This window comes from Mesoplodon densirostris, chromosome 18, assembly GCF_025265405.1.
Source record: "Mesoplodon densirostris isolate mMesDen1 chromosome 18, mMesDen1 primary haplotype, whole genome shotgun sequence".
Classification (NCBI taxonomy): domain Eukaryota; kingdom Metazoa; phylum Chordata; class Mammalia; order Artiodactyla; family Ziphiidae; genus Mesoplodon; species Mesoplodon densirostris.
Genome location: NC_082678.1, coordinates 15216923 through 15239575, shown reverse-complemented (window position 1 = coordinate 15239575; position 22653 = coordinate 15216923). Strand labels below are relative to the sequence as shown.

Genomic DNA, 22653 nt, shown 5'->3' with positions numbered 1-22653 from the left:
AGCAGGGTATTAAAAACTAATATCATTGCCAAGTAAGATTAATCCTGGGAATTCAAGGATAGCTCAAAATCATAAAATCGATAAGTGTCATCAGTTATGTAACAAATTAAAAGAAAAACTCCAAAAGATTATTTCCAAAGGTGCAGAAAAAGCATTTGATAAAATTTATAATTTGGTACAAAGATACTCTTGCCAAATTAGGAATAGAAAGGAACTCTCCTTCAGCGGATAATGCCCAAGGGGTATACCTAATAGAAAAACATCTATAGCAAACATTATACCTAACCAGAAAATTCCCAAATCACACCCATTAAACTCACTATCTTATATCATTAAAGATGTGCATTTCCTAAAAAACAGTGTTTCTACTTCTAAATATATATCCTAGAGAATTTTCCCATTTGTACTCAGACACATGGAAGAATGTTGGGTGCAGAAATGTTTGTAATTGCAGGAAATTGGGAACATTCTAAATGTCCATTAATGGGAAAACAGGTGACCAGTATCAACAAGTACCATACAGCAGTTAACATGAATGATCTGAACCTACTTGTATCAACAAAAAAAGCAAGTTGCAGAAGCTTAGGTACAGTGTGATGTCCCTGATAGAAAGTTTACAACATTCAAAGCAACAAGATTTTTATGCATGCACCCAAATCTAGTGGAAGTGGGAATTTAGGAATGTGATTCTCTGGGGCTGGGTGGAGGGTGGGGGATGGAAATATGATCAGAAAAGGATACACTTGGAGTTGAAGCTGCACCTGTAACGTTTTGTTTCTTTAGAAACTGATAAAGCATATATTCAAAAAAAATGCTATGATTGGGCTTCCCTGGTGGTGCAGTGGTTGAGAATCTGCCTGCTAATGCAGGGGACACGGGTTCGAGCCCTGGTCTGGGAAGATCCCACATGCCGCAGAGCAACTAGGCCCGTGAGCCACAACTACTGAGCCTGCGCGTCTGGAGCCTGTGCTCCGCAACAAGAGAGGCCGCGATAGTGAGAGCCCCGCGCACCACGATGAAGAGTGGCCCCCGCTTGCCACAACTAGAGAAAGCCCTCGCACAGAAATGAAGACCCAACACAGCCATAAATAAATAAATAGATAGATAGATAGATAGATAGATAGCCAAGCCTTTGAAGCCCTTTAAAAAAAAATGCTATGATTACTTAAAGTTTGGTCGATACGCAGATGGTCATTATATTATCCTTTATAGCTTGAAATAGCTCATAACAGGAGGAGGGGGATAGACCTTAAAAGAAAAAAAGGAAGAGGGGAAAAATCAGAAGCCAAGAATATCGACCTTCTCCCCAAAGCAGCATAGTCACAAAGGGCATTCAAAGTTAAAGAAACTGCTAAATAAATTTTTAAAAGCCTTGCACTGCAGACACCAGAGCCCTAACTGCCCAGCTTCACCAGCAGCAGAGGGGATGTTGTGTTTTGTTGCCTTTGTTGCCTGGCTGACTCCTGCCCTTCCTCACTGCTAATTAGCTTCTCTCCTCCTCCCGCTGCCTTTCTCCTTCAGTGCCTGCAAGAGGACTCTGACATCAAGACTCACAGGCCTTTCGTCGCAGTGATGACCACTCTTTGTAAATGTAAGAACCAGGTCAGCAGGAGCCTCACCAGGTGAGATCTTGGGTTTGGGATCTGCAAGGGAGAGAATTCAGAACATTTTGTATTTTTTGCTTCTCACGGCCAGCTTCTCTGCTTCAGAATTGGTCACCCTTCTTGGCTTCTAGGTTTGGGGTGAAGCCGTGCCCCATCTGCCTGGGAGATGCACAGGATCCTGTCTGCCTGCCCTGTGACCATGTATTCTGCGAGCGCTGCGTCAAAGTTCACCTCACCCAAGGGCAGATGGGATGCCCCTATTGTTTAACTGACTTGCCAGACAGCTTCTCTCCTTCTGTTTCCCAGGAGCACCGGTAAAACACCCTTTCTCTTGAGAAAGCTTCCTCTTTTTTCTTCCTTTTTTGCAAATACAGTATTCAGAAATATATTAATCTTAGAAAGCCTGACAGAGAAGTGTTCTAAGAAAGACAACTAACTACTTATGTACCTTTATAAACACCTAGTATCTGAAAATTATCCTCTCCTCAAGACATACATGTATACAGATTAGGGAGATAGAAAAATTAGAGGAAATAAACCAGAAAGTCGTAAACTAAATAAAGCCATCACAAGTGACCCAAAGAATTTAGATGCAACTGGTTTATCCTCTTGATATGTAAATTCCATCCATGTTCTATGTCCTGAGGATAAAGCTAGCTCTTATCTGGCTAAGTACCTTTCAGGGCAGTAGTTAAAATTAGCCTTAGTGGTTGGTTTTCCTTCCTGTTTTCCTCCATTCTGATGCCTCCTGAAAGCGGAGCACAAGACAAGCCCAGTGGATGGGATCTTTGAGAAACTCTTGGGATATGAAGACTATTGCTAGATGGTCCAAATGATCAAAGTGTTTCTCAAAAGAGCCAAGTGTATGTACTGTCTGCAGTTTTGGAGATTGGTTCCAATCAATGTAAGGAGATACTTGCATCTTTTAATTAAAAAAAAAATGCCGTCCAAATCCCAAAGCACTCTATAGGGAGGGATTCTGGAACACATTCTACAAGCCTTTTGACCGTGGTTTTCAACGATTCCTAAGGGAGGTCATCGAGAAACATGCTCGCTTCCGGCAGATGTGCAATAGTTTCTTTGTGGACCTAGTTTCCACCATGTGCTTCAAAGACAATTCTCCACCTCAGAAGGATGTGGTCGATATTCTGCTGTCTTTACTCTTTGTAGAGAAGGAGCTCTTTCGAGAGGCTTCCCAAAGTGAGTGGTTTTCTTCCTATAGACTTAAAAATTCAGTTCTTCATCTCACTCTTTACGTCTGATGTGAACGATGATCTACCTTTCTCCTTCTGGTTTAAGGACGCCGTGAACACACAAAATCTCTTTCTCCTTTTGCTGATGTTGTGGATAAGACCCCTGTCATCCGCTCAGTGGTACTGAAACTGCTTTTGAAGTACAGGTGAGCACCACGAACGTGGAGTTGCCTCTAGCATGCCTTGACTTCTTTTTATTCTCCTCGTGGCTTCTTCTTTGCTGCCAAGCATTCTTTGCAGAACCTGTAGCTAGTTCATGATTTGGGGAAGCTTTTTCAGCAAGAGACCCCCTTGTTCCTTTATCTGTATGGGTTGTGTCCTTGACATATTCACATACTGGCTATGAGTTCAGTGTGCCTATAAGCACATGGTTAGGAAGAAGCAGATTTGGGGGAAGGGTGCAAGGTGTCGTGACACATGCAGGAAGTCGGGAGTCAGGAATCTGCGGTTCTCATCTCAGTTCCACAGCTACAAAGTTTTGTGGTTTTTTTGGATGATAAGTTAGAATCTCCCCTCACCTTCCTTGCCCTTGATGTTGTCTGAGTTTTGCTTCAGCTCTTAAGTTTCTCTGATTCTATAAATGGACAGAGAAGCCCATGTGGTGCTTCAGCTCAATGGTCTTGTCAAATAATGCTATTTTAGAACTTTCTTAGAAAGCTGATCTGTAGGGGACTTCCCTGGTGGAGCAGTGGTTAAGAGTCCACCTGCCAATGCAGGGGACACGGGTTCAAGCCCTGGTCCGGGAAGATCCCACATGCTGCAGAGCAGCTAAGCCCGTGCACCACAACTACTTGAGCCTGCTCTCTAGAGCCCGCGAGCCACAACCACTGAGCCTGCGTGCCACAGCTACTGAAGCCTGTGTGCCTAGAGCCTGTGCTCCGCAACAAAGGAAGCCACTGCAATGAGAAGCCTGGGCACTGCAACAAAGAGTAGCCCCTGCTCACCACAACTAGAGAAAGCCCGTGCACAGCAACAAAGACCCAACGCAGCCAAAAATGAAAGAAAGAAAGAGCGAGAGAGAAAGAAAGAAAGCTGATCTGTATTCAGAGGCTCTTTTGGAAGATACTTGGTATCCTCAGCCTGTGTTCTGACTTGATAGAATACACCTTGAGGTGATGGGAAAATCAAGATGCTGTAAGAAAAGTTCCAATAGAAACAACTGTTTCTAACTTAAACGTCTGAAAGGTGACTCGGGATGGAGATTAGATTTACATTTAAGCATGGATCTGCTGCAGCCCTGTCCATGGACATGTTATTTTGCTTCTATTTTTCCCCCCATTATTTGTGAAATAGTTTTTTCAAACAGGATTCCTGGAGGATTTTCAAATAAAATACTCTTAAAATACATTTTCTTACAGAACTAGTATCTTACTATACCTGAAAATGGCTTTTAAGGCATCCATGGAAAGAGTTGACTTGAGATGTGAGAAGAGCCTCTTTTGATATTCTGTGATTTTTATTAATTTTGGTAAATGTGTGAAATCTGTATTCATTTGAATCTCTTTGCTTAGAGAAAGGGAACAGTATGATCAACATGCATACCTCTTGACATATAGTGTAGACACGTTAACATGAGAACAAACAATGTTTAAAGGTAAACACTTTGTTTTGAAATATTTAGAGAGTAAAATTTACAGAACTGATTTTGAAATAAAAATCTTGAGACATAAAACACAATTTAAAAATCTGCATTGTCATTCCCTGGGTTGAGAAATACTTGTTTGTGTCGTTACTTTTGTGATTCGAGTATTTTTGTGTATTAAGAATCAGTAAGGGGCTTCCCTGGTGGCGCAGTGGTTAAGAATCCGCCTGCCAGTGCAGGGGGCATGGGTTCGAGCCCTGATCCGGGAAGATCCCACATGCCATGGAGCAACTAAGCCCGTATGCAATAACTACTGAACCTGCGCTCTAGAGCCTGTGAGCCACAACTACTGAGCCCACGCGCCTAGAGCCTGTGCTCCGCAACAAGAGAAGCCCCCGCAATGAGAAACCCACTCACCGCAACTGGAGAAAGCCCGTGCACAGCAATGAAGACCCAACGCAGCCAAAAAGAAAAAAAAATCACTCAGACCAGACTTAGACATACTTTGTGGAAAAGTAGGCATCCATTCTTTAGGCAGACCCGTGTGGGGGACAACATTGATGAGACTACAAATAACACTAAGATATTATCTGGCTTTTTCAACATGTTGACATTTACACTGATGTTACTAAAGTAATGAAGGGTGAATGTGCTAGCATCTTAGCATGAGGAAAACCCTGGTATTGGCCATTGTTTCCATCACCAGCAAGCACATATAGTTTTTAAAAATGCCAGTTTCACTTAATGTCCTTGACGAAGCTATAAAAATTCTTAATTTTACTAAATCTCCACCTTTGATGATATGACTGTTTAATATTCTGTTGAAATGAGAGATACACAGAAAGCACTCCGGCTGCACACCAAGGTACAGGGTTATCTCAAGGAAAACCACTCATGCGGTTTTTGAGTTACATGCTAACTTGGCTGCTTTTTTTATGGAATACCACTTGTACTTGAAAGAATGACTGACAAACAACACTTATTCAGACTTGGGCATTTGGCAGGTGTTTTCCTGAAACCAAGTGATGTGAGCCTGTCACATCAAGGAAGAGAACTGATGGTTTTGTTGCTAATGATAAAATTCAAGCTTTTAAGCAAATATTAAAATTTTGGCGGGAATTCTCTGGTAGCTCAGTGGTTAGGGCTCCACGCTTTCATTGCCAGGGGCCTCGGTTCAATCCCTGGTTGGGGAACTAAGATCCTGCAAGCCATGCAGTGTAGCCAAAAAAAAAAAATACATTAAAAAAAATTAAAATAAAAATTTGGAAAACTTGTATCCTCCACCAGGAGCCTATCAGCTTTCTAATACTTACAGACCTTTTGATGATAATGAATGTGAGGTTTTTAAAAATATATCATAAAATAAAAATGTGTCAACATTTGCCAGATCTGCACAGCTCAGTGAACCGGTATTTTTGAAGTGACTGATGCTTGATGTCAGAGAATTTTGCATTGATCAAAAAGAAATCCATTTGAAGTGCAAGGCAGACCATTTGATTTTAATGTAATTGACTATGAAAAGTGCATTGATAGGGTTTCAGATTGCACATTGCAACTAACCTTTAGAAATTATCATTTATCAAGTTTTGGTGTAGTGTCAAAGGAGATTATTCACAGTTACCTGAAAAGGCTACTAAAATATTTCTCCCTTTTCCAGCTACATAATGTGTGAGACCAGATTTTCTTCATATAACTCAATATAGTGCAACCAATTAGAAGCAGAAGCAGATTTGAGAATCTAGTGAACTTCTGTCAAGCCAGGTGTTAAAGAGATTTGCAGGAATGAAAAACAGTACCCCTCTTCTTACTAATGAATTTTTGTTTTGGAAAAGCTTTTTAAAAATATTATTTATGTTAATATGTAATGAGTTTAGTATGGTTATTTTTAATGAATTGATAAATATTTTCAAATTTTTTCTGTTTTAATTTCTAATACTGTAAATATCAATAGATGTAATCCACAGAAACAAAAGCTCTCTGGGGTTCTCAATAATTTTTAAGTCTGTAAAGGAGTTCTGGAGCCAAAAAGTTTGAGAACAGCTAGTCTAAAATAGGGAATTTTATATTCCTCCAAGTTGGTGCTAGAATATTCTTCATAAGATCGTGTTACAAACTATACATACACATGTATGTATGTATATGTATATATAATTATACAGGAAGGGGGAATGGATAACAGGCAGATAGATACATACATACATACCTTTTTTTTTTCTTTTTGGCAAAATGAGTTTCTAGACCTGAACTAACCAGGTATAATATTTCTCCTTCCATAGCTTCCATGACGTGAAGGATTACATTCAGGCTTATTTGTCCCAGTTAGAAAAGAAACCGTTCCTGGCTGAAGATAAAGCTGAATTGTATGTTCTCTTTAGCAACTGCCTGGAGGTAAGCTGATTATCACCTCCCTGCATTTCTTTTTCAAACTCTCCAAACCATGTGGTTTATGTGATGGAATAGTGTTTTTCTGAAAATTTACAGACTATAGATTAGGTGGTAACATTAACAGATGCTCCACTCCATGCAGGGGAAAAAAAGTTTCAGAAACGTTGCTTCTGCCCTCAGCAGTTGTCTATATTGGCATTTATGTGCATGTGCATGAGGGGGGAAAAAAGCATAGAAGAATATGCCACCAAAGTTGTCTCCAGGTGGTGAGATTGTGAATACTTTTAATTTTTATTCGCTTCATATTTTTGTTACTTCCAAAAATCTTACAACGCATATGAAACAATAATATTAGATTTAAAACATTTTCATCATAGCTTTTCTTTTTCCCCTCCTTCTTGCCCCTGAAATAAAAAGGGGTATTCGTTTTCCATGATTCAAAAAATGTACGCTCAAACCCACCACACTATTCTTTATCCTTCCTGCATTCTCCACGACCACACTGTGGAAATTTCGAAGGTGGGGGACTCGCAAATAAAAAAGAATAATATCCTTTCTTTCTGGTTCTATGTTCCCTAGGATTCAATACATGAGAAGAATAATACTTTCTTCATAAGGGATGAATCGAAATACCTAAGAGAGGAAGCCCAGTTCCTTAAGACGTACCGGCCAGTGGGGTGCAGCCGAGAGCCCACTGGCGAGGCCTCGGTGGAGTACCTGCAGGAGATGGCCCGCATCCGCCTCTGTCTTGACAAGGCTTCTGAGATCCTCTCTGAGCTTCAGGACGGCTCAGGCAGGTCTTCGTCCCAAACTTTCTTGACCACAGGCCGGGAGCCCCCATGATTTAGAAATTCAGGAAGTGTGGGAAGCTGGTTCTCAGAGTAATACTGGTCTGTACCATGTCCCTTTTCTTCTAGATTAGTTCTTTCACTGTGAATTCCTCCCTAAAGGGGAGGCCCCGGAACTCTTACTAGCCTCTGTTCCAGACAGTTAACTAACAAGTACCCCCAGCCGTCACTCAGCCTTTCTCATTGGCTCTGCAGAGATGGCGGAGGAGAAGTGTCGCTACCTGCGGCAGGTGGAGCACTTCTGTGCCCGGGTCCAGAATGACTGGTACCGAGTATACCTGGTGAGGAAGCTCACTAGCCAGCAGGGGATGGAGTTTGTGCGGAGCCTCTCCAGACAGGACCATCCGGCCCACTGGGTGTTTCCCAGGGGAGTCATTGCACAGCAGGTAAGAAGGGTGGTCCCAGCAGCCCCTGTGCTATCTCAGCTCCACACTGCCTGCCCCCCAACCCCAGGAGCGGGGCTGCTGCTGCTCCATTCCTCCCTTGACCTTCTCCCACACCCATCACGGAAAATGCGTGCGTCTGTTCTGGTCTTCTCCTCTGTTTCTGTGCTTCAGTTGATTGACCCAGCTCGTGATCACGTTTAGACCGCCTGCCTAGGGGAAAGATAAGTGTGTGCATGCGTGTGTATGTGTGATGTGTTTGTCACCTACCTGCGCAGCATATGTAGGCATCACTTCTGATAGAGTTTGACACAGGGAAAGCAAAATAATGATTCTGTGGCTTTGGCTTTTAGCAAATTGAAAATCATTCAGCCAGGGATTTCTCTGGTGATGCAGTGGTGAGGACTCCATGCTCCCAATGCAGGGGGCCCGGGTTTGATCCCTAGTCAGGGAACTAGATCCTACATGCATGCCGCAACTAAGAGTCTGCATGCCACAACTAAGACCCGGCACAACCAGAAAAATAAATAAATACTTAAAAAAAAATCCTTCAGCTTTCAGAATAAGCCCTTTTTATCCTTGGCAGGCGAGATAGGAAAGGACTAAGGATGACAGAGTTGCAGCCATTTTGGCTTCAGGGCTGCTCAGTGGTCCTTTCCTAGTGCTCAGAAATGAATGAATTTTTACTGTCCTGGAGTTAGAAAAATGGCACTAAAAATCCTGGCTTTTTGTTTGCCCCCAGTTGGAGCTTAGGGCTAACGTATTGAAGTCCTTTGGTGCCCTACTCTGAGTGCCGAAGGAAAGCAGCCACAAGATCACCTCCCCCAGATTTTCACCCACTCCCCGCTCTTCATCTATTGAGGAGGTGCTTCCCAAACAGCAGTGGGATGTCATGCCTCAGTCTGGACCTGGAAACCGGGTTCAGCTGCCTTTAAACCTCTTATGATTGCCTGGTTCCTTTACCTATCAAGAAGGTTCTTCTTTCCTAAGCATTCCTCACACTGTCCTCACCATGATTAACCCCTGTGTTCCTGGGGTTGCAGAAGGATCATACAGGCCAGATGGATCAGTATCTGGTGCATGGGGACAACTACAAGGCTCTCCGCGATGCAGTGGGCAAAGCCATTCTGGAGTGCAAGCCCCTGGCCATTGAGACTGCTCTGGAGGTATGTTGGACTGGGGGACTGCTCTGTGTACACAGTGGCCCCTCAGAGCCTAAGTCTTGTCTTGTTGGTGTCAAATGATGCAGCGAAAGAGGCCCCACAGGGTGACATGCTGCATCAGAAGTCTTATGCTCACGGCCTCACAGGCTCGCCTGGCAAACAGGGGAGCATCAGTGGTTGATTTGGGGTGGTGGGTTTGCGTGAGGCCACCGGCACCTCCTTTCTGATTGATTCATTTATGTCCATTATTTTCTTTGAGACCCTGCTAAAAAGTCACTTCCTCCAAGATTCCTCAGCTCAGACATGTGATGGCACAGGAAGCAAAACCTGTATCTGTGTAGCCTCATAATTCCCATAGAGGCATATGCATGTGTTTATTTTAATAGATACAGGGTTTTTAGAATCTAATCTTTCAATTGTTCTGCTCATGTTTCCTTTTTGAGTCCTTGTTTACCCTGGCATTTTGCTGGGAAAAGAGGAAATAAATATCTTATCTCTGCTCAGGAAAAGTTTCTAGGACCAGTGAAGTAGTCAGAAAGAGAACAGATGGTGATCTCTGTTACTTCTGTTGTAAGCTATCTGATAAATATGCCTTGAGTTTAATATGAGGATGTTTATGAACAGTTGTTTTTCCAGAAGATGGTCCTTGAGGTGCAGGGTCCCAGGCGCCCAGGGTCTTGGGAAAGGCTCCCTCAACCTCTCCAAGGCTTAAGAGCTGATCTCATTCCATATTCATATACAAATCACATGGGATTCTGGCCGTGAGCTAGATTTTTTAAAGTCTCACTTGATATCCTTGCTTTTTCAGGCCTGCAGGAGCTCCACAACTCAGCAGGCCGCCCACCTAATGTTAGCGCTTTTTAGAGAGGTCACGACTTTGTACAGATCCCACAGTGCAAACCTCCATCCTAAGCCACAGGTGAGTATCAGCCTTCAGGGCTGTGTTCATAGTCTCATAATTTGGAGGGGCTTTTTGAATAGAGGTGAAAGTCACAAGCACTAGTTATACCCCAAATTTTTAAAATTCTAGGATCAGGGTTTCCAGCCTTCTTGTGTGGAGCAACTACTTTCTGTTTCATCCAATGCTTTTAGAGTAACAGTTAAAACACAGTCAAGAACATAAGATAATGTTTTCCAAAATTATGAAAACTAGTGCTTGGGTATGTGGTTTCTGTGTTTGTACAGGAGAATTCTCTTCTCCAGATAATTTCCCTTCAAACAGCAACCATTTAGCCATCCTAACCTTGATACTTAAAAAAAAAAAAATCAGTTATTTTAATGCAAATAACTTTATCTGTCTATTTATTTATTTATTTTTGGCTGTTCCACACGTCTTGCAGGGATCTTAGTTCCCCAATCAGGGATTGAACCTGCGCCCTCAGCAGTGAAAGCGCGAAATTCTAACCACTGGACCACCAGGGAATTCCCCTTAACCTTGATATTTGATAGGTATTTGCAATCAAAAATGTATGAGTGACATAAGAGCAAACCTTTGGTTTTCTCTCACTATTCACATGATATTCTGCTTTGTTGTATTTTAATTTCTTTCCTGTCAGCAATGTGAGGCTATGGAGAAATTCATTGAGGAAAGAAAGACCTTGTCTCCTGATATCAGACGTTTTGCAATATCCCTTGTGAACAATGAACTACCCCTGCTGAGGACGGGTCCTGGGGACAACAGCCTTGAAGGGACAGTAATAGAAATGGCTATTCATGTTGCAACCATCCTTCTCTGTGGACAAAGCAAAGTCTTGGAACCCCTGAAGAATTTGGCCTTCTCCCCAGACCTCATGGCGGTAAGATTAGGATATGATTGCATCCACGTTCACAGGAAAAATTTGAGACCCAGCCAGTACCTCAGAAACTGTTGAACCTGTTTATCTTCTAGATTCTCCATCTGCCTCTGTCTCACTTGACCCTTTAGTCCACAATGATGGTGAAAAACTTTCCTTGCCCTTTGTTATCTCACAGGGAGCTGTTCTATGTTCTTCATAGAGAGCTTTTTAGGTCAAGAAGAAAGAAAATCAAGGTCACGTTCTTACTTAAGGCCTCTTGCTGATCAGTGACAGCCCGTCGATATGCTCACTTAGCTAAAACCAGCCCTGCTCTTTTGACTTTTCAGAATGCCTTTCTTCCAACGATGCCTGAAGACTTGCTTGCTCAAGCTAGGAAGTGGAGGGGTCTAGAAGGAGTCCACTGGTACAGTAAGTGTTGGCCTGAGGTGGAATCCCACTCCTGAGCTTTGAAGAGCATCCTAAAACCACATGAGACATTGTTATAGAACTGGGGTCCACGGGTTTGTCCCCAAAGGTCCTAATGTGCTGGCCTCCTTCTGCCGTGGTTGCCTTTGCAGAACATGAACAGCTTGCAGGAACTGGTACCCTGTTGAATGTGGATGAGCCAGATTATTTTTTTCTTAGTCACAGGGAAAGGGTCTTTTAGGGTACACTTCTGTTCCCTGGAATATGCCCTTTGGGGAGAAGGGGGTGCTGGGAACCACATGAGAGGTTCAGTCAAGGGCCAGCTCACAATGCAGCCACGTTTTTGACCCAAAGATAGTTCTTTTAGAAATATAGAACTGAAGGAGAAAATACTATAACCCATGACTTTATGTAAATTTTGCTGTTGCCTTGAGTAGATAATCTTTTTAAACTAGTTTTAAAAGTTATTATAAAACCTGCTCATAGCAAAAAGAAAAAAAATCAAAGAGAGTGAACAGGAGGGTATAAAATACTATCCACCCTGCCTCCAAAAGTAATCCCTGGTATGAACCTGTAATCTAGTTTCTCTTTGCTTTGTGAAATTAAACACAGACATTATTTTTCAGTGATACCAGTTGAGCTCCTGGTATGTGTCAAATATCTAATGAGTTCTAATATCTAGCAAAGTTCAAGATTTCTGGTACTGTGCTTGGGACATCAAATCCATGTCAGCATTTGGTTAGACCAGAGAGGAGGGAGTTAGCTTTCCCTTTTAACCGTGGGTCATTAGGTGAAACCTCACCAGCCAACATGTGTCTTGTTCTTTTAACAGCATGTCCCAATGGTCACGCGTGCACTGTAGGCGAGGTGAGTCTTGGTATTCAGGGTAGGGTTTGGGGGGTTCAAAATGTGTGTTCCTCCAGGTCTGAGGAGGGGAGCTGTGGAGGAGGAGGATGGATAATGAGGGTCTGGACCTTTCGGGAGAACATAGACTCATTTTGCCGGCTATTCTAGGTATTATGACTAAACATCCAAATGGTACTAAGGTTTTCCAGCCAGGGTTTCTCAGTCTCAGCCCTGTGGACATAATGCCTTATTGTGGGGATGGTCTGGGCATTGTTGGAGGTTTAGAAGCACTCCTGGCTTCAACTCACCAGATGGCAGTAGTATCCCATCTCACACAGTGTGACAAACAAAACTGCCTCCATACATTGCCAAATGTCCCTTGAAAGACAAAACTGCAGGACAGGAAGCACTGCTGGCCGTCCTTCCTGGCCACTGCAGCACAAGATCAGTGACACAGGTCTTTATGTGACGACAAAGTTTTGACTAGACCGTAGGCTGGATTACTATCCCAGGGAGGAGATAGGGTCTAGATACCAAAGGATAGGAAAACGAGACACATATCTTTTAAGCCCGTTGGGGGAAGATCTGTGTATTGTTCATCTCTGAATCCCAAAGCATCTAGCCAGGGCCCTTCATAGTGTCATCCATACTTGCTCAGAACAGGCTATTGAATTGAAACAGACAAATGTTATTTAATAAATAAGCGACCTGGAGGATAAACCTGATATATGCATTTTACTTTATCTTTCTGAGCTTCTTACTTCCTTGTCCATGAAACAGGATTAAAATAGATTCTTCCTAAAACTGCTCCTGAAATTCTGTGGTCTGGGAATCTGAGACTGGTTTGGTTTGTGATAGACTGTTATTCAGTGTATATGGTAGCACACAATCTGATTTTGAAAAATGAGCCTTTGGAAGTAGTGAATCATATGGTTACATTTTTAAAAAATAAAAAAGTCCAAATGGTGTTAGGGAAATCAGTTTGGAAGCTGCTATAGTATTCCTGGTGTTAGATAGTGAAGCAGTAAGGCCGGTGTGATAGGTGGGGGAATGAATGGAAAACAGTGATGAATATGAGAAAGGAAGGTTGAGTTTTATATATTTGTCTATAAAGTGACTATTTAGGAATAAAACTTAAATTGTCTCTACTTTTTAAAAGTCTAAATTTGCCCACATACAACATAGTTGGCATGGAGTGCCTGCCCTGTCTCTCAGGGCTCCTGTAGCCCCACCTGACACACACATACGCTAAAGGAAGCAATCGTAGTGGCATCCGCTACCTCCTGTGGTAAGTATGTGCTCATTTGCACGATGGCATTTGTCCAAACTGAACTGGGGTCGCATTTTTGTTTATCCTAGTGTGGCTTGCCGATGGAACAGAGCTTTTGTATCGACTGTGGTACTCCAATTGGAGGGATTGATCACAAACCGAAGGATGGATTTCATGTTATCGAGTATGTAAGATGTTGTCTCCTTTCTAAGCAGTAAAACCATGGGGTTGGGGCTGTTTCTATTCCAGCTGATAAATCAATACTAAATATAGTATCAATTACTATTGTACATTTGGACCTGGGTCTTGTTGATATCAACGCCAAGGTCCCTGTGGTCATTCATTAGTGAGGCATTTGATCTGTCATTGGCTAACTGGGCTCTTAATGCAAAGCAGACCACACGTTAATACTTATTAATACTTGTTAATTCAGATGTCTTCCATTTGAATCCTGAGCACAACCCCTGTAGAAATTGCTTGACATAAACAGGTGACCAATTTCAGAGGCACATTTAAGTTTGTCACTTATAAACTCTCTTAGCTTACTCTTTTTTTTCCCAGAAAAATAGAGGAGACATAGTCAATCTTATCAAATACTTCAGAATCCAGCTAAAAATCTGATCTCATAATCCCACACTTGCTCATGAGATGAGTATGGTTACACATGCTCCCTTAATAGGAGGTGTGACCTCTCTACGTTCATCATATATTCTAGCTCTTTTAGTGCTGTTACAGTTTAAAATATGCTAATCTGTTATCTCCATAAACTATCAGAATGTCCTAGAGTCTCCAATAGCTTTGCAACTGAATGTACCCATCACACTATACCTCCCATCTGGGTGTGATGCCAAATCCTTTGCCAGACCTTGGATCCCAGTTTTTGATTTGGGAAAAGGAGAACAGTGTGTACATATTCCCATGGTAATGTCAGCTATTCCAAACTCTGACTGTCCTTTGCCTGTCTGCTCCCCTGACCCCCGACAATGATTCAGTGGAAGAAGCAGGTCCAGACCTCCATCCTGACACATGGCCCCAGGACTAGCACAAACAGCCAGTTTTTTATGCTTTCAAAAAAAAATTTTTTTTTTTTTTGGCTGTGTTGGGTCTTCTTTGCTGCACGTGGGCTTTCTCTAATTGTGGCGAGTGGGGGCTACTCTTTGTGGCGGTGCGGTGGCTTCTCTCGTTGTGGAGCACGGGCTCTAGGTGCGTGGGCTTCAGTAGTTGTGATGTGCGGGCTCAGTATTTGTAGCACACAGGCTTAGTTGCTCCACGGCATGTGGGATCTTCCCAGACCTGGGATTGAACCCGTGTACCCTGCATTGGCAGGCAGATTCTTAACCACTGCACCACCAGGAAAGTCCTTCAAAATTATTATTATTTTTTAATTGAAGTATAGTTGATGTACAATATTATATAAGTTATAGGTGTACAATCTAGTGATTCACAATTTTGAAGGTTATACTCCATTTATAGTTATTATAAAATATTGGCTATCTTCTCTGTATTGTACAATATATCCTTATAGCTTATTTTATACATAATCGTTTGTACCTCTTGACCCCCTACCATTATACTGCCCCTCCTCCCTTCCCTCTCCCCACTGGCAACCACTAGTTTCACAAACAGCCACTTTACACTGTTGTGGGCTTTTAGTCAGCCAGAGAGGTCAGTCTATAAAGAAGAAGACTCGGGCTTCCCTGGTGGCGCAGTGGTTGAGAGTCCGCCTGCCGATGTAGGGGACACAGGTTAGTGCCCCGGTCCAGGAGGATCCCACATGCCGCGGAGCGGCTGGGCCTGTGAGCCATGGCCGCTGAGCCTGTGTGTCCGGAGCCTGTGCTCCACAATGGGAGGGGCCACAACAGTGAGAGGTCCGTGTACCGCAAAAAATAAAAAAGAAGAAGAAGAAGACTCTTAGGACAGTGGTCTAGGACTTCCCTGGTGTTCCAGTGGTTAAGATGCCACGTTTCCACTGCAGGGGGCATGGGTTCAATCCCTGGTCAGGGAAGTTCCACATGCCGCATGGTGTGGCCCCCCCCCCACAAAAAAAATCTTCTAATATAGGAAAGTAGTCTAGGCTTAGTAGAATATGTAATTTAACATTGTTTTCTTCAAAACTCTGAACCTGGTCTCCAGGTCCTAAGAATGGGAAGTGTGCCCCCAGAGCTGAGAAGAAATGGTGATCTTCAGCCTTCACCCTGTCTTCTCTTGTCCTTTCCAGAAACAAGATGGACAGAACTCAGACTGGCCACGTGCTGGGAAACCCACCACCGAGAGGCGAGGCCATGGTATCTGACCGAGAGCTGTCCCCAGTGGTCTTCCTTCTCATCCGGCTACTCACTCATTTGGCTATGCTTTGGGGAGCCGCCCAAAGTCCCCAGGTAGAGCACTGTACTGCCCAACCATGTGTTTATTAGTTTCCACAGTAATTTTTTTCACAGTGAATCCTTTTGTCTAAAAAGTCCTAGCCAGTTCTTGGGAAGGCCCTGCAGGGTCCTGCTTGGTTTCATTGTGACTAACCCCTTTCCCGCTCCAGAGTTCTCTGATTTTGCCCCTTGAAGCACAAGACTACTTCCTGGGTTTGAATGCTGTGAGGTTTGTGTGTTGTGCCCTTACTGACATCAGAGGCAGAAACTATATAGGGAGTATGGGGAAGATCTGAGTGGCAGAGTGCTTGGGTAAGGGAAAAGAGATTAATGAATTTGTCCATCCCTTCCTTTCAGAGAGTATGAATGTACTGCTTCTCTGATAACTAAGTATCCTTAGCTAGGATACTTGGTAGAAATAAGTAACTATTTTCTTAGTCCTCTTTGAAGGTCCAATCTGTGGTTCTAGGTGTTCTCATTCATTAGAATATTATTGGCAATAGTAACACACAAGGAATGCTTTACAATATAAAACAAATCTTATTAGCTTACATTTATTAGTGCATGTAGGTTCAGATGAAACATGTTGAAGCCTGGTATGAATTCTTTTTTTTTTTTCCATAGAAGGCATAAGATTTATTCTAAAAGTAACTCGTTGAAAGTTTAAAAAAGGAAATAGTTATAAAAGATAACCAGCAGGGTGATATCAATATGACCTCAAGTTAACTGTATATGATACCGGTTCTTTACTTTGACAATTAGATGGATATCGAACATTAGAATTAAAACACTTAATATGAAAATATTTTATTTTTTATTTATTTATTTTAAAATTTTTATTTATTTATTTATTTTTGGCTCTGCTGGGTCTTCGTTGCTGCGCAAGGGCTTTCTCTAGTTGCAGCAAGCGGGGGCTACTCTTCGTTGAGGTGCGCGGGCTTCTCATTGCGGTGGCTTCTCTTGTTGTGGAGCATGGGCTCTAGGCACGTGGGCTTCAGTAGTTCTGGTGCGTGGGCTCACTAGTTGTGGCTCACGGGCTCTAGAGTGCAGGCTCGGTAGTTGTGGTGCACGGGCTTAGTTGCTCCGCGGCGTATGGGGTCTTCCCAGACCAGGGCTCGAACCTGTGTCCCCTGCATTGGCAGGCAGATTCTTATCCACTCTGCCACCAGGGAAGCCTGAAAATATTTTAGAAGGTTTAATTAAAATGAAAATTGAAATAAAAAATTTAGCATTATTTAAACTATTTTGATCTGAATTTTTAATTGTAATTCTTATAATTTGTACTTCGACTTTTAAATTTTAATAAATCATTTAAAATGTTTAATAAATTATTTAAAATAGTTGGAAAAAATAAAAAGTTCTAGCCACCTCTTGTGGATTTCAAATATATCATTGTTACCTAATGCGAAACATAATATAAAATTCACGTATCCTAATTTTTCTCACTGTGGTCTAGGGTGGTAAGGGGAAACTACTTGTCAGATTATGTAAAGTCAATTTTTAATGAACAGCTCTATGTCTCCGGTCCACAGCTGGGAATGGAGAGGCTAACATAACCATGATTTTACCTGTCTTTGCTGCAGCTCTGGGGAAGAAAGAGAGCAGGCTGCATTTCCTCTAAGTTAATTAACCATGATAGCAAAAAGTTCAGGCTTTGAAAATTCTTTATTTCACACTGAGGATATAGAAGGCACTTGTTTTCAGACTGTGGTCATTTCTGCTCCTGAGCCTTCTCTCGCCACTGCTGTTTGAATCACACTGACATCCCTCCTAGAGACTGTCCTCCGGCTCGGGGCTGCTTCTTCACCCCTCCTGACCTCTCCTGAACTTGCCATCTCCTCCACAGACAAGATCTTGCTTGACGTTTTGTCCCCTTGCCCCCACAGGCTTTGATGAACATCATTAAGCCTCCGGTGAGGGATCCAAAAGGGTTTCTGCTGCAGCATATCCAGAGAGACCTGGAGCAGTTAATGAAGATGCTGGGGAGGAGCTCAGACGAGACCGCCAGCGTGGTGCATCTTGTCCTCAGCCACCTCCTCAGAGAGCAGGGCTACAGTGAGGAGCCGGGCATGGGGCCGAGGGGCGTGGGGCACAGCCAGCAGAGGAAGCAGCGCACTCATCCTGACCCCAGAGGGAGAGGAAGGGGAAGCAGGAAGACATGCACCTTCCAGAGAGTGGGGGAGGGGAGGACCTTTCCATTGATCCCCTGCTGGGTGTGCTCAGCGTGTTAAATGCCAGTGTATTTGGGAGGCTTAAGTTTCAAAAGTCAGCGTCGGTGTAGTTTACCCACTGTATGGGGAACATATTGTTGTCCCAAACAGGTGATGTGTGTTAAAGAGACAGCACCATCAGAGAGACTAATGTTTGATAAGCGCTTGGAACTTGGTCTCTTTGTACATCTGTCCTGTTTTGGGGGGGCAGCATCTGCTTTTCCTAAAAAATACTGCCCTTGTGGGCTGACTTAATATATGTACGTGTCCATAATTTGTTACATGAAAAAGCAGGCTATCTATTATGTTCACTAAGCTAATTTTTCTATTTTAAAATTTAAAATCCACACAGAAAGAAAAGGTCTGTAAGACAAGTTAGTAAGAGGGTTACCTCTGAGTGGTGGAATTAAGAACAGTTTTGTTTTCTTTTTGCTTATCTGCAAAAATCTTTTAAAATTACCACTGTAATGACAATGTTATTTAAAATAATAACAATAGCAATAAAAAGTTCTGCTACTTCACAAGAAAATCCATTCCCACTTCAGGAGTTTTTTTGCCAGAAACCAACATCAGTATATATTTTCCATTTAGCAAAACTCTATTTTATTTTAAGCCTCTCATTCTAGTGCAACTTCAAACTAGGTAAGCTCACCCAGTATCATACTGACAAAGTGATCTAATTCTAGAAGCATGCCAACAGTTTCCACAGCACTCTGCATCACGCGGACATCCACAGGGTCCCACCTCCGTTCTCAAGCCCAGCTGGCAGCAGCTGAGGCAGCTGGTGCTACCACTGGCCACCATTATTTTGCCCCTGGGCTTCTGATTTAAAGTACTGTCCTTTCAGTAATTTTGTTCAGATGATAATAAGATGATAATAATAAGATGAATAATTATGTGGGTTAGAGTTTTTAGAGTTCTAAGTTTCTTCATGAAGATCATGAGGTTGGCGGTAGCAGCAGGAGCCATTTTTAAACACTGAGATTAATTTAGGAAGATATACCCGCCCCCACCCCCAAAAGGAGCATTATTTCAATTTAACATTTATTTAGTGTTTATGCAGATTGCTTTTGTTTCTTGGTAACACACACATTTTTCTTTGTAGGGTCTTTAAATTTTGGCGCAGAATTGTCAACCAGAGAAGAGAGGAACAGGTGGGAAAAGCTTGTTGAGACTATTATTCTGCCTGAACTAAAGGTAAGGGCTACTTTGGAAAAGTGTGGGAGGGTGTTTCCTGGGCCTCTACTGAGTGCTCGGTCTGTTGTCCCTTCTGGAAGTGTCCCTTATTGAAGCCCTAGGCTAAGCCACAGATTTAGGTGTTCTCTATCCGGTCACCCCACCCTCTTGTTGCCCCCACCCTATCCTGTCCCCTCCCAAGGCTGGTCAGTGTGTCAGGTTGAGGAATTACTGGGAGTTCAGAAAGTGCAGGCAGTAGTTTTCTCTCCGTTACTTTTCACAGCAGAATGTGAGAGCAAGAGGCAGAGAAATAAACCCTGTCAGATAAGAATGTTACTGAGAGTAACTAGGCCCATCAGAAAATAGAAGTCATCAAGTAAAATAATTGTAATAAAATAAAGGTCTCTGAGGCATTCCCTGGCAGTCCAGTGGTTAAGACCTTGCCTTCCACCACAGGGGGCACAGGTTTGATCCCTGGTCAGGGAACTAAGATCCCACATGCTGTGTGGCAAGATCAATAAATGAATGAATGAATGAATGAATGAATGAAATATAGGTCTCTGAGACTTATTCTGTTTGGGAAGACAAGAACCTACAAATAATGATCACATAAATTATAATAAAAGATGGCAAATATGAATATTTGATTACGGGCTAAAACAAGGAGGGCGGGTCCCTGAATCTGCCCACTGGTAAGGTCACTAGGTGTCCAGCCTGTCTGCAGTAGCATCTCATTTCCAGATCCCATGTCGCTTTCCTTACCTAGCATCTAGATAAAACCCTCCTGGCGGTGAACACTCGGATCAGCCAAGATGAGCGCATCAGCTCCAACCCTGTGGCCAAAATCGTGTACGGTGATCCGGTGGCCTTCCTGCCCCACCTGCCCCAGAAAAGCGTGGTTCACTGCTCTAAGATGTGGAGCTGCAGGAAAAGGATCACCATTGAGCACCTCCAGCACGTTGTGGAGCAGAATAATGGCAAAGAAACAGTGCCCATCCTTTGGAAGTTCCTGCAGAAGGTGAGGCTGCCTCACCGTGAATGCTGCCTACATGTCCCCTGGAGACCTGAAGCCCCCACTCATTTAGTCTGATTAGTCCTGAGAATGGGACAGCCATCAGACTACTTTGATTTTTGAATAGAATGTCTCTGGCAGAAGACTCGGGAATAGAGCAGAGATCTCTAGACACATCAATCTGTATGAGTTGTTTGAAACATAAAGTCACAGGTGAAATATGTACACGAGTTGGAATTAGCAGGTATCTGTAAAGAACCTGAGGGCCAGGAGGGTCTCTCCCAATCATTCAGCAAGAAAGAATACAATGAAAATGTTTCCTTTGTCTTTTCATCTTCACCCCTGCCCTCAGTGCCTGGAGCAGTTAGTCACCAATGAGTGTCTGTTGAATAAAAAAACTCGAGTTGAGGATGCACAGCCAAAATCAAACAAACAAAGAATCTTCCGTGTTCCTGAACCATTCGGAGTGAGGGTGGTGGTGGGATTGTGGGGAGGAGAGCAGTAAAGTGTGTGTCATACCTTTTAGAACCAGAATTACACACGGTTCCTAACTTTAATCCATTTGAACTTTTATTCTCTACAATAGATTTTCTAATCATTTCCCTCCATGGACCAATATATGCAGTCTAGGAAGAAGTAAGATGACTCAGAAATTTCTGTGGGTCAGTTAATGAAAATGAATTCCCAGCGGGAAGGCCATTGTGTTAATACTGTGATCTGTCACGGATGTGCACAGGTCCATTAAACTGAAGAAGCTTAGGTCCTAGGTCTTCAGAACGACACCAGAATAGTGCCAAGCATCATTGCCTAAAAGCTTGGTCTTCTTGCTCTCAGCAGCTCCTCTCCACACCTAGCCCATCTCATGGGCTCAAGAGGCTGCTTTCTTTCATCAGCTTCTGGCAAACACATTTGATGTGTCGGCCCTACGGGTTTGCTCCCCAACCTCTAGAGGGTAGAAGAACACTGGCCAACACGTTGTAAGCAGTCACTAGGTACTTGCTGAAAGAATGGTGTGGCCTGTTCCCCATTCTCAAGTATCATTATGTGTCATCATGTAAAATGGCATGTTGACCAGATTAAACTACAAATACACGTCCTGAGCCAGCCTTGAAGTCTGTTTCCCCAGTACATTAAAAAGTGTTCCTGGTGGTCTTCCCTTCTCTAGGAAGCAGAACTGAGACTGGTGAAATTCTTGCCTGAGATTCTGGCCCTGCAAAGGAATCTAGTGAAACGATTCCAGAATGTTTCAGAAGTTGAATACAGATCCATCAAAAGTTTCATTAGCAGTCACAATTCAGGTAGGTCTCTGCTCTCATAGGGGATCAGGACGATCCATGTTGTGGTTCAAAAGGATCAGTCCAACTCGGAGACTCCAGTTCAGGGCTAATGTGTGCTCTGTACCCTAAGCTTGTAGCATAAAGCAGTAGGTGCTGTGAATCCCTGGGACACATTAGAGGCTTTTGCTGTAACAGACAAGCACCTCCCTCTCTGGCTCCTCAAACTCAGCTTTAGTTTAAACAACATTTAGAACGTGTTGGTGATGGCATGAAGGTAGGGGTCAAAGAGCAAGTAACTCTGTTGGTTTGACCTAGACGGGGTAGGTGTTATCTCGGAGTTCTCACAAGTGTTTTGTTTGACAGGTGGGCTGAGGCAGTTATCCTACAACAGAATCATTATCTTTCTGTCGACGTGGAACAAGCTGAGGCGATCGCTGGAGATCAATGGTAAGTGTCAAATCCCCTTTAACACTAAACATTATAGGAGCACCTCTCTGAAGGCCCTTTCCCTCCAGCCTAACTCTTCTTGTTCCACGTCTGCACAGTGCCATGCTGTGTGCATCTAACGCTGGATCTGAGGACTCCTGGTGGGGTGTCTGAGATGAGTGCATAACATATCAGGAAGAGCAAACCCTCAGTCCTCTTGAGTCTATAAATACGGTATCAAAAAGGAGTTTTGAAACTTATCAGCACATAAAGTAGAGATGGGAAGCAAAAGCACGCCTGGTTCCCAGCTCTGTGCTGTTGAGGTGGCTTCTGCGTTGCTCCCGCTCCCACCGTGGTGGGCTCCCGGTCCTGATGCTGTGAAAGAAACAGCAGGGCGGTGACTGCCCCTCTGTCGTTTAAAGGTGAGATCAAGCTACCTAAAGACTACTGCAGCTGCACCCTTGATCTGGACACTGACTTTGAAGTCATCCTGCCGCGCCGCCAGGGCCGGGGCCTCTGCTCCACTGCCTTAGTCAGCTACTTGATTAACTTGCACAACGAAATTGTCTACGCGGTAGACAAGTTCTCCAAGGAAGACAGCAGGTGAGTGTGCAGGCCCGCAGCAGGGGACACCCTTTCAGCCCAGGAAGTCGT

The 22653-nt window shown here is 43.3% G+C and overlaps 1 protein-coding gene across 3 annotated transcripts in view; it reads left to right on the top strand.

Moving 5' to 3' along the window:
• The window catches only part of RNF213 (ring finger protein 213), a 116278-nt gene that overhangs the window by 86668 nt on the left and 6957 nt on the right, over window positions 1–22653 (top strand). For all 3 annotated transcript variants that reach the window (XM_060080715.1, XM_060080714.1, XM_060080716.1), the window contains 20 exons: window positions 1522–1622; window positions 1736–1918; window positions 2635–2804; window positions 2904–3003; window positions 6716–6827; window positions 7404–7617; window positions 7868–8058; window positions 9099–9221; window positions 10027–10137; window positions 10775–11014; window positions 11341–11422; window positions 12252–12286; window positions 13625–13719; window positions 15754–15913; window positions 17785–17953; window positions 19214–19305; window positions 20051–20302; window positions 21462–21594; window positions 21937–22020; window positions 22422–22602. In XM_060080715.1, the coding sequence (XP_059936698.1) occupies window positions 1522–1622; window positions 1736–1918; window positions 2635–2804; window positions 2904–3003; window positions 6716–6827; window positions 7404–7617; window positions 7868–8058; window positions 9099–9221; window positions 10027–10137; window positions 10775–11014; window positions 11341–11422; window positions 12252–12286; window positions 13625–13719; window positions 15754–15913; window positions 17785–17953; window positions 19214–19305; window positions 20051–20302; window positions 21462–21594; window positions 21937–22020; window positions 22422–22602 (2828 nt within the window). The remainder of the gene's footprint in view (window positions 1–1521; window positions 1623–1735; window positions 1919–2634; window positions 2805–2903; window positions 3004–6715; window positions 6828–7403; window positions 7618–7867; window positions 8059–9098; window positions 9222–10026; window positions 10138–10774; window positions 11015–11340; window positions 11423–12251; window positions 12287–13624; window positions 13720–15753; window positions 15914–17784; window positions 17954–19213; window positions 19306–20050; window positions 20303–21461; window positions 21595–21936; window positions 22021–22421; window positions 22603–22653) is intronic.